The 12,511-nt window shown below is 38.6% G+C and overlaps 1 protein-coding gene across 1 annotated transcript in view; it reads left to right on the top strand.

The window, feature by feature from the left end:
- The first annotated feature begins 814 nt into the window (after positions 1-814).
- EIF3E (eukaryotic translation initiation factor 3 subunit E) overlaps positions 815-12,511 on the top strand; it is a 53,136-nt gene continuing 41,439 nt past the window's right edge. The window contains 3 exon segments of the mRNA NM_001132628.1: positions 815-921; positions 7,572-7,686; positions 9,412-9,529. Of these exon segments, the coding sequence (NP_001126100.1) occupies positions 832-921; positions 7,572-7,686; positions 9,412-9,529 (323 nt within the window). The 5' untranslated portion in view covers positions 815-831.

Raw genomic sequence — 12,511 nt, 5'->3', positions numbered from 1 at the left:
AAACCCCATATTCCTTACCATAATCATGACCTGACCCTTGTCAAACTCTTTAACCTTACTCCCCAGTACACACAGGCCATTCAATTTTTGAAACGCACACACTAAGTCCCTTCCTGTCTCATGGTCATTGTTTTTGCTGTACGTTCCAACAATCATGTTTTTACCCTGGCTCTAGTTTTAATCGCCTCCTTCTCTTACCACAACTCTCAGCTAACTTGTTACTACATCAGACTTTTCTCTAATTTCCTTAATTCCTATCTGAGTTTTCTCTAACCATCCTAATTAAATAGGTCCAACCCAACCATCTCCACCAAATTATGGCTCTTACTATATGTGAAATTTGTTTCACTTATTTTCTGTCTAAAAACCCACCCTCACTTTAACAACTGCTTACAAAATGATTAGCGTATGCCAAATGAAAAAGCCTAGATATTCTTCCCTGTATGCAACTTCCTGGAGAGCAGGGGCCTCCCCCTCTTGTCCTTTGCCGCATCCCAACGCAGTCACATTGCCTCAGCAATCAATTCTGAGCTTTCAGTAGTTATTAACGGAATAGATTGCAAGCCACTGACTGGTAATCGAAGGCCAGCATTAGAATGAGGATACCGACAAACTTACAAATAGAGATCTGTTTCCATCACTCGCGCCCTAAAGCAAAGGGTGGGACAACCCGCGCGCATGCGTCGTTGTCCTCTGCTCTCCAGGGTAAACCTCGCCCTTTTCTTTAGGCCAGTTTTACCACAGCACATGCGCAGTACGGGATCTGTCTGTTCGTTTGTCGGCGCTACCAATAAAGTTTTAGTGAGCACAGACTCCCTTTTCTTTGGCAAGATGGCGGAGTACGACTTGACTACTCGCATCGCGCACTTTTTGGATCGGCATCTAGTCTTTCCGCTTCTTGAATTTCTCTCTGTAAAGGAGGTGAGGGGTCTTTGGGCGCGAGGAAGTCGTGGGGGTGGATGAGGTGCTGAGCAAGGCCGAAAGGCGGTGTCTGTAGCCCTAGGCCTGACACGTGCGGGGCGGTCGCGAGTTTGGTTCGTGGACGGACAGTAAGGATCTTCTGGTAGTTTAGCGTCGTCTCAGTTAAGAAGGACCGCAGTATTCGGCAGTGAGGAGGAGGGAGGTTACGGAGAGAGAAAAGACGTCTCTTTCACTTACTGAGGTGTCAGTGCGGGAGGGACTTTCGCATCATTTCTTCTCGGAAGTTGGCGATTCGCTGGTTTCGCTAGAGAACGTTAGAGCTTCACAGGCTGGTTTCTAAAAGCAACCTGGAGTGCTGGTGCTGTTAGAGCTTTTGATTTTTCTTTTGGGAACTGTGGGAAGCCTGGGCTTGGCTGTGGGTTTTTGCATTTCGAGTCGTTTGGAGTGATTCTCTTACACTTAAAATAAGTATCTAGCGCTTTAATTTCCATGAAGTTGTGAGTTCTTTGCGTTTTCTTGTTTTGGTTAAGTAGGACTTTCTAGAACAGCGTATTTCGTCAGATGGGGACGGCGCTCCCCCGCGCCCCCCCAGAAAAAATCCCCCCAGTCTTTAAATGTGTTTTCCAGTGGATATATTGTACTGACTTCATGTGGTTTGAATTGGTCATTAATGTTCGATTATCTACTCAAGATACCATGAATAAATGTGTAATTCTGGAACTTCATGTTAAAGCATATGTCAGTCCTAAAAGTTTTGTTGGACTTGAAAGTTTTGGCTAAAAGAAAATTGACATTAGTTATACCGTGAGTTTATTGGGAAATTGATGCATTTTAATAAGGCAAAGTAATTTGCAATGATGAAGGAATTTGAATTTTGGCCAGAAAAATAAGTGAATTTTGTTTCTGGAAGCAGACTACAATATAAGTCTACTTAGGGAACTCTAGATTTGGGGAGTGGATTTTGTGTAGCAAAAGACAAAAAGCAGTAAAACAAAAACGTCCCACAAAACCAGCGTCCAGGTGTTGTGGTTCGTTAGACAGGTATAATTCTCATATTCATATGCACCTTTTCTAAACATAGACAACTCTAAAGTTGTTGATGTTAGGTAACGGCTAAGATCATTTTCAGTAAATGTCTAAGAATGTCTTGTCATGTAAAACTTTCTCTTGAAAAGATATATTTTTGCTTTGATTCTTCTTTTTACACCTGTATTTTAGACCTTGAGTAAAACATTCGCATCTGCATTATTTTCTTTTCTGGAAAAGTGAGGACAAAAGATCTAGTAAAAGTGCCATATTCTGAAAGCCTTTACCAGTTGCTTGTAGAAGTACTTCTGAACTAGCTGAACTTTATATATTTTTGTGTTCTTTATAATTTCATTTTTTTATGGCAGACAGAAGGAAAGGAGGAATATGTAAATGTGAATTAGATTTTCATAGGGCTAGACGAAAACTATGAACTGCAGGCAGTTGAGAATCAGTGGGAAAAACTGCCCAATACCCACCTCTTTGGAGAAAATGTTGGTAAGATAGCTGTAATACACCAAGAGGAAGACAGATGCTGGAGTATTTAATTAGCAATTGCTAAGTACATTTGACTCTTGGACAGTACAGGGGTTAGGAACGCTGAGCTCTTGCAGTCAAAAATCCATTACAAGTTTTGACTCCCCCAAAACTTAATAATATCCTAATGCTGACAAGAAGGCTTACTGAGAACATGGACAGTCCTGTGTTGTATGTGTTATATACTGTATTCTTACAATAAAGTAAGCTAGAGAAAATAAAATGGTCTTAAATTATAAGGAAGAGAAAATACATTTACTTTTTAGTAAGTGGAAGTACATCATCATAAAGGTCTTCATTGTCTTCATATTGAGTAGGCTGAGGAGGAGGAGGAAAAGGAGGGGTTGATCTTGCTGTTTCAGGGGTAGCAGAGGTGGAAGAAGTAGAGGAAGTGGAAGGGAAGTCAGGAAAGGCAGGCACACTTGGTGTAACTTTTATTGAAAAAAAGTTGTGTATACGTGGACCTGTGTGGTTCAAACCCTTGTCGTCCAAGGGTTAATTGTATAGGGCCATATAACTGTGAGAAATCCGAGATAAAACCCAGACATCTCACCACTAAAAAACTTACCTATCCTTTAGAGTTGAGTGTTTTTGATATAAGGTAAAAATAAATGTCGAAGAGGTGCGGGTAGAGTGCTATCAAAATTGAGATTTTGTTGTCTTCAGTGAGCAAAGAGGACTTTGAGGAGGTGAGGCTTTGAGTCTTGAAGGCAAGATGGTTAGAATAGAGTCAGTGATCCTGCTATGTGAGGATACAGCAGCCCCCCCACACCCCCTTAGCAGTTTCAATTTCTGCAGTTCCAGTTACTCATGGTCCAAAAATATTAAATGGAAAATTCCAGAAATTAGCAATTCGTAAGTTTTAAATTGTGCGCCCTTCTGGGTAGTAGGATGAAATCTGTCTCGCTCTCTTGCTTAAAACTGGGACATGAATCATCCTTTTTCCCAATGTATCCACACTGTATATGCTAACTTAATTGTTCTATTTTGTTATTGTTAATCTCTTGTTCCCAGTTTATAAATTAAACTTTATCATAGGTATGCATGTATAGGAAAAAAACAGTAAATATAGAATTGGGGCTATCTGCATTTTCAGGCATCCGCTGGGGGGTCTTGGAACGTTTAGCTCATGGATAAGGGGGGACTATTACATTGCACCAAGAGAAAAACAGTTTCACGTATTTGTAGTACATTGGAGAATATAAGCTCCATGAGAGCAGAAGCTCCTTGTGCTCTCAGCACATAATATGGAGTCTGGCATAAAGGCTTTTTATGATTGTTTAATAAATGATTGAATGAATACATACTTGTTTCTCACTCTTCTTTATTTTCATGTGAAGCAGAAGGCCAGATAGTGAAATATTTAGGACCCTGGGCTCTGAATTGGACCTTTCATGACTCTATCATTTAATACCTCTGTGCAGTCAGAGCAGATTCTTTTACCCTCTTAACCTTTTCTCATGAATAAAATGCTAATACTACCACCAATCTCATGGGGTTAGAAAAATTACATGAGATAATACATATAAAACACTAAACTCTTCTGGGACAGAGTGAGTACTCCTTAATGTTTTGTGTTTTGAGACAGGGTCTCTCTTTGTCACCTAAGCTGGAGTGCAGTGGCACAATCTTAGCTCATTACAGCCCTGACTTTCTGGGCTCAATCAATTCTCCCACCTCAGCCCCCGAAGTAGCTGGAACTACAGGTGTGCGCCACCATGTCTGGCTGATTTTTTTGTATTTTTTGTAGAGATGGGGTTTCACCATGTTACCCAGGCTGGTCTCAAACTCCTGAACTCAAGTGATCTGCCACCTTGGCCTCGCAAAGTGCTAGGATTACAGGCATGAGCCACCACCCGTGGCTCTGAATGTTTTTTATTTTGGAAGACTAGCCCGTTCTATATTGGTATGGGATGGGAGGGGGAGGCAGTGAGGGTTTTGAGGAGTAAAGTAAAGACTGGAAATGGTTACTAAGAAACTGATCAAAGAAAAGTACAAGGATTGGTTAAGTGTGGAGGGCCCATCTGAGATTGGAAATCATACCTTAGAGCTAATAATGGTGGTCATTCTCAGGTCGAGGAGCGGTAGAAGGCTATGGGAGTAGTATAGACATATTTAGGGGTAGGCTTGTATGTAAATGTCATTTAGAGAAGCACAGATGTGATCGAATAACATTATTCCCTAATTTTGAAACATTTTCTAGTCATCCTTAGCCAGAACCTAGAGAATTGGTGACTTTTTTTCCAGAGTTAGTGATTGACACTGAATTGTATATAGTTGGAGAAATTAGTTTGAAAGAATCAATGATAGAGCTAAAGAGAAAATCTTTGCAGTAGCTAAAAATGATATCCAAACTAAGGCAGAAAGTGACATCAAAAAGGGTGTTACAAAAATTAGAAAGGGGAGGAAGTCTGAGATGATGAAGATTTTAATGGTAATGGTGGAAGGGGTTATCAGTTTTAAGTTGGAATTCTTAGAGATGAGATACATGATGAAAGTTGTTATAATTTGTGGAATAAAGGAATTTTAGGGCTCAGGCTTTTAAAGAGTCATCAGTATGGCATTATATTTGTGTTGAATGACAGCAGAGGAAGAGACAGCAAAAAAAGTTTCTTAATCTGTTAAAAAGTAATATGTTTTCAAGAGGTTGATAGACGACGAATCAGCAAACTATAGCCTGGGAATCAGATAGCAGCCTGTTTTTGTGTGGTTTTGGGGCTAAGAATAGTTTCTAACAGAGGAACATTTGCAAACATTAGCAATTATACAATATTAACTTTATACCCCAATTAAGTGAAATAATTTCTCTTGGAAAAGCATTCTATTCTTATTAATAGACCTGTATTACAAAAACTTTTAGTGTTATTATTTTTGTTTGAAAATTTTAAAAAAATTGTGGAAATTTGATTCTCCTTTTTCATGTGAGTACTTATATAGTATTTTCAATTGTTGCTTCTTGATACAAAGTCTGAAGTATTTGCTTTCTGCCTATGAGGCAGAATTGAGAGGCATATGTAGATTTGAGAACAGGACAGTAACACCTGATGGTAGAGGAGCAAGGCTATTGAATCTATTGTGGAGAGAGACGTGGCAAATTAAAAGTTATTAGTGGAGTGGGGAGAGGTAGCGTGCTTGGAAAAGAATGTTTTTATTTAAGATTAGGGTTTCTGTAGGGCAAAGTGATGAGAAGTTAAGGTTTTTCAGGTAAATTTTTTTAATCAGATACGACATTCATTCATAGAAGTACACAAATATAAATGTACTGGTCAATGAAACATTTTTTTCAAAATGAACAGTGAATACATTTATGTGACCACCACTCAGATTAATAAATAAAACGTTATAGACATCCTTTTTTTTTTTTTTTTTTTTTTTTGAGACGGAGCCTCGCTCTGTCGCCCAGGCTGGAGTGCAGTGGCGCAATCTCAGCTCACTGCAAGTTCCGCCTCCCAGGTTCACGCCATTCTCCAGTCTCAGCCTCCCGAGTAGCTGGGACTACAGGCGCCTGCCACCACGCCTGGCTAATTTTTTGTATTTTTAGTAGAGACGGGGTTTCACCGTGTTAGCCAGGATGGTCTCGATCTCCTGACCTCGTGATCCGCCTGCCTCGGCCTCCCAAAGTGCCGGGATTACAGGCGTGAGCCACCGCGCCCGGCGACATACTTAAACCTTCCTCTTGACCCGTGTTAGTCACTACTCACACCCCCTAAAGGTAAGCTGTAGTCTGATGATTCATTTTGCCTGTTTTTGATTTTTACATAGGTGGAGTTAAGCATGTACCACCATGTACTGCTTTGTATGACCTCTTTCAGCATTGTTTGTGAGTCATCATGTTTTTAGGATAGCAGTAGTAGTTCATTGATTTGTCAGTGCCGAATGTTAATCTATTATGAGTATGCTGTGGTTTGTTTTCTCATTTTAACATTGATAGACTTGGCTATTACAAATAGTGCTCCTGTGTACATTTTTGGAAGTGCACTTTGACTATATGCACCCATTTCTTTTGGATGCCTCGAAACAGAATTGCTGGATCAAAAAGTATGTTTGGCTTTGGGAGATAAAAATCTTACAAAGTAGTTGTATTCCTGCCAGAAGAGAATATGTTCCAGTTAGTCTACATCCACACCAGCACTGGTATTGTCAGGATTTTTTAGGTTTTTATTGTAATTTTTAGTATGCATTTCCTTATGATTAATGACGTTGAGAACCTTTTCATGTGTTTATTGGCCATTTGGTTGTCTTCTTTTGCGAAGTACCTATCTTTTAGCCATTTCAATTGCAAGGTCTGTCTTGTCTTACTCTTTTATAGGAGTTCTGCATGTAATTTGGAAGGTTCGGTTTTGCTCTCATGGCTAAATACCCTTTGACCACCTTCATCTTTACTGCTTGCGGGCAGTGAAATATTGTGGCATTTTCTTGGATTTTTCTTTCCTTGCAAAATTAAGTTCAGTACAGAAATCTTTTCTTTTGCTGAAGCATTTCTGTCCCTGAATATTTTGTAGAATCTTTACATATTACTCAGTACACTTCATGTTTATGTGAGTTTGTATATATATCTATTTGCTCCCTGTACTATAGGTTAAATTATGTTTTTTTGGATCCTTTGCAAAGCAAAAGCCTGGTCTGACATGGTTGACTTAAAAACTCGGTGCAGGTTGTTTCAGCAATGTGGATGGAGAAGCATATAGGAGTTTATTACTGATTACCTGGATGTGGAGAGGTGACAGCTATATGTGCTTTACAGAAAAGATGGCGTGGGTTTTATTTATACACAGCCTTGCATAGAAAGGGTAAGAGATGGTTTGTAGGGACACATAAAAAATAAGGTCGTATAAATCAGAAGTAGCTGGGAATGTCTATAGTAATTCTCTTCATTTTAAAATTTTTAGGTAAGTAAAATACTTTTACGTCTGTAGGTTGGTTGCTTGCCATATTGCTTGCCATTATTACAAGAGGGGAATGTTAATAGTTTATCGTATTTTATAAAGTATTTCTTGAAATCTATTTCCAGGTAAATTAGTTTTAGTATTAATCAGTTTATTTGGGGAACTTAAATATATTCATTAGAAAGTTATCTTCTTTTGCAGATATATAATGAAAAGGAATTATTACAAGGTAAATTGGACCTTCTTAGTGATACCAACATGGTAGACTTTGCTATGGATGTATACAAAAACCTTTATTCTGATGATATTCCTCATGGTAAGTTTTGTCATTAGAACTGAAGTTTGTCTTGTGACTTGAGGATGTGTGTATTAAAATTTTATGATTTATAAGAGAGCTTTAGCCAAAAGGCTTAATTATGATTTGAATGTTAATGTTCTTTGGGTGAGAGGTTATATAAAGGTTTCATATCTTCCGAAATATATTGTTTTCTCCCTGTGAAAGATGTGGAACTACTTTAAAATATGGTCATCAGATGCCTTCATTTCATAGTATGTATCATCAAAGTTGTGCTTATGATTCACATTCCTTAGAATTATCTGAGAATGTTGCAGTTCTTGGGTTGCTAACTTTTTCAGTTAGTGCATTGTGTGCCTTAGAGTTTTGTTTTTTTTTTAATTTTGAGGCATCTAGTGTAGACATTGTTCTCCAAATATGGTCCCCAGGACCAGCATCATCAGTTCACCTGGGAGAGCTTCTTAGAAATGCAGGTTTTTGGCCACATACCAGACCTACTTAATCAAAACTGTTAAGTGGTCCTCTTAAGTTTGGGAAATAATTCTGTGTCATTTCTTCAACGCACATTACATTTTTAAAGGTTCCAAGAATTTTGGCAGTGGAGAAATACAGTATACTCTGTTTAAATTGGCATTTCTCAAAAGTTGATCATAGATCTTCTGTGTTTGAGAAAGACTGCTCTAGAATATACTTTCTAATATATAGTACAGAAATTATTACATTAAACATAATCCACGTGTTTGACTTGTAGTTCCCTGCAATAACAGTAGCTCTTCTTTAGTTTGTCATGGATAAACAAAAAGGAAACTATTTCTTAGTTTCTTTTTTTCTTTTTTTGAGACGGAGTCTCGCTCTGTTGCCCAGGCTGGAGTGCAGTGGTGCGATCTCGGCTCACTGCAAGCTCTGCCTCCTGGGTTCACACCATTCTCCTGCCTCAGCCTCCCAAGTAGCTGGGACTACAGGCGCCTGCCACCATGCTCAGCTAAGTTTTGTATTTTTAGTAGAGACGGGGTTTCACCATATTGGCCAGGCTGGTCTTGAACTCCTGACCTCGTGATCAGCCCGCCTTGGCCTCCCAAGTTGCTGGGATTACAGGTGTGCACCTTCGCCCCCCCACCCCACCTATTTCTTAGTTTCTTAATGAAACATTAAGGTGTTACCAGAGTTGGTTATGTGCAAGTTTTCTCCACCTTTTCATAGTATAGTAAAAGGAACGATAGAATTTGGTTTGAGAGATTATAGAGCTGGATTTGTAGTTAAAAGAGATTATTTAATGGATTTATTCCATTCAACGTAGTTGATAGCCTATAATAGTAATATGTAAACCCCTCTGAGTTTTTCTTCAAAAACTCTGGGATAATATTCACCTAAGAAAATTAAATGAGAACAAATATAAAAACACTTGGAATGAAGTTTCTGCAATGGAGAATTAAATGATAGATAATTGGGTTCTACCCTTTTTTTCTTTCACATCCCTCTGTCACCCCAAGGCTGTATATTCTCTAGTTTCCCTCAAGAGTAGGAAGAGGATTCCCTTATCCTTTCTGTGCCTTTGTATTACTGGAAAAAATAAATTAGGGATCGGGGGACATTTCTGACTGAGTAGCCCGTGGCATATGAATATATTGGGGGTAAATAAATATATGTATAGTTTAAATACACTGAAAAATTTCCAGACATTCTCATGATGAGTAGCACAATTTAACATTCCTTAACATTGTAGTACTCTTCTGCATTTTTAATTAGCTTTGAGAGAGAAGAGAACCACAGTGGTTGCACAACTGAAACAGCTTCAGGCAGAAACAGAACCAATTGTGAAGATGTTTGAAGATCCAGAAACTACAAGGCAAATGCAGTCAACCAGGTAAACTCTTCTTAATTTTGAATTCTAAAAATTCTCCTTTCTGGATTAATACAAATGTTGATTCATACTTTATCCAGTATCCCATAGTAAAAGTTCATGGTTTAAATGAGTGCTTTATTCATTTTTAATTTTCATTTATCCTTATTTTGTAGGGGCCAGTATAATTAATAAATGTTAACATTAATACTAAGTTTTTTTTAAAAAAAACTTCTTTAGTACTTATCTATACTGATTATGCTACAGAAATTCCATCTCCTGTTTCCCCCTTCCTGGGGACATTTGGCAATGTCTGGAGATACTTTTTGGTTGTCATAACTGGAGGGGTGCTATAGGGACCTAGTGAGTAGAGGCCAGTTATGCTGTTAAACATCCTACAGTGCATAGGACAGCACTGCTGCCGCTACTCCCCAACAAAGAATTCTCCAACTCAAAATGTCCATTAAGAAACCCTGTGCCACTGTGTGGTGGCTCACACCTGTAATCTCAGCACTTGGGGAGGCGGAGGCATGCGAATCCGTTGAGCCTAGGAGTTTGAGACCAGCCTGGGCAACATGGCGAAACCCTCTATCTTACCAAGAAATTAAAACCAACAAAAAGTTAGCCAGGTGTGGTGGTGTGTGCTTGTAGTCTCAGCTACTTGCTACTTGGGAGGCTGAGGTCAGAGGATGGCTTGAGCTCGGGAGGCGGAGGTTGCAGTGAGTCAGTGTCATACCACTGCATTCCAAAGTAGGTGACGTAATGAGACACCATCTCAGGAAAAAATAAAAAAGAAACCTTGTGCTTGGGCAATACCTAGAGCCTTAGAGCACATGAGTATCTTGTTATAAGAGAAACCTGAGCTCACTTTATCCCTGGCTACATTCTTTCATACGCTTCCAAGCTCCATGCCCAAGGAGGGTAGTTTTGAGCTGATAAGATTATTTTATTCCTAACTTCCCGTTACCTAGAAATAGACTTACTGTTTCATTTCCAAAGAAAACATGTTGCCTTAGTCTGACGTAGTACATGTCACGGGTGGAAGTCTTTTGGGTTACTAGAAACATTTAAAAATAAAATCTCTTACTAAAATTGAATATTGTCATTTGAGATAAATCCTAGCTACCAGTAAATTCACTTGAGGAATTGCTGGATATTTTGTCGTGCTATACCTTTGATTTCTATGTATTTAAACCAAATTTTTAGAGATTGGCTCTTAAGTTTTCCTTTGTGATTTGTGAAGGTGTTACCAGATATTTTTAGAAAAGCAACAAATATACAATTACTGTGCTATACTATAGCGTACTATACTGTACTATACTATACTATACCATACTATGACATATAATACATACAAATGCAGTCAGCTCTTTGTTCTGCATCTGTGGATTCAACCAACTGCAGATTGAAAATACTCAGGGAAAGAACCTAAAAAATAACAATACTACATAAAAAATACAAAACTACAGTATAACAACTAACAACTATATGATATTTACATTGCATTAGGTGTAAGTAATCTAGAGATGATTTAAAGTGTATGGGAGGATGTGTATAGTTTACATGCAAATACTGTGCTATTTTACATAAGGGACTTTAGCACCTGCAGATTTTGGTATTTGAGAGGGCTGGTGAGTAGGGGGTAGGCGAGGTCTTGGAACTAATGCTCTGGGGATACCAAGGGATGACTGTATGAGGGAAAACACACAGAGATATATATACACACATTACACGCATAGACAGCTATATATTATACTAAACTACTTTTATGCTTTTAGAATAAGTAATTTTAGCTCTTCAGGTCACATGTAGGTGATTACAAAGGGACAGCGGAAGTAATCCAGATGTTAGACTACAACAGAAAATTTAGGATGCTGTAGTTTAGTCACTCAAAGACTGGGAAGTAATGGGATCAGAGCATGAATAAGATGAATGTAGATGTGTTCACCAGTTAGAAAAAGAGGATCCTTGTAGCTTAATAGGTACTGAGTTTGAGATAAATTAAAGGATCATGTGTTAAAAACTTGTAATCTTATTATATTTACAGACTACCTATTTTCAATGTAAAAACCTTTTTCTGACAATTCACCCTTTTTAAATTTCATTGAACATATAGTATCGTACTTCCACTTTCCCGGAAATAATCAGCCAGAGGACAGTGATTATATACGTGAGTGGTGTGAGTAGTGCAGTACAAAGTTATTCAGTGTGATCCACTGCAAATGTTCAGTTTTTGTTGAAGTTCCTCTATGTTGGAATTTCATGTACATTTCATATTCAGTATTATAATACACCTATATTAATTTTTATGGGGACATATCTCTGCTCCATTAAATCTTCAAGCAAAATTGTGCTCCCAAAGACACATTATAGCATATTTCTTCTCGTGAGAAGGATAAGAAAATGTTTTTGTTTTGGAAAATGCAGTCAGGTGCAGTGGCTCATGCCTGTAATCCCAGCACTTTGGGAGGCCAAGGTGGGTGGATCACTTCAGGTCAGGAGTTTGAGACCAGTCTGGCCAGCATGGTGAAACCTCATCTCTACTAAAAATACAAAAATTAGCTGGGCATGGTGGTGCACACTTGTAATCCCAGCTATTTGGGAGGCTGAGGCAGGAGGATTGCATGAACCCGGGAGGCGGAGGTGGCAGTGAGCCGAGATTACGCTAGTGAACTCCATTCGGAGCGACAGAGTGAGACTCCGTCTCAAAAAACAGTAATAACGAAAATGCTCATAAGGTGGGCAACTATACACATATATCCCTTGTCCCTTGATGTCTTTCTTTATTATCAGTTTGTCTTTTACCAGTCTGTCAACATCTCAAGATAATGCAAAGCTAATTTAAGAAAAATTAAATATGGCACTTGGTTATACCTAATGATTGTGTAGGGTATGTAGCATAGCTGTCATGTATATCAGACATGATTTTTAAATTTTTATTTATTATTTTTTTTGAGACAGAGTCTCACTCTGTCACCCAGCTGGAGTGCAGTGGTGCCATCTCTG

Source organism: Pongo abelii, chromosome 7 (assembly GCF_028885655.2).
Source record: "Pongo abelii isolate AG06213 chromosome 7, NHGRI_mPonAbe1-v2.0_pri, whole genome shotgun sequence".
NCBI classification, from domain to species: Eukaryota; Metazoa; Chordata; class Mammalia; order Primates; family Hominidae; genus Pongo; species Pongo abelii.
The sequence above is the reverse complement of the archived record's forward strand: the minus strand, read 5'-3'. Positions and strand labels throughout refer to the sequence as shown.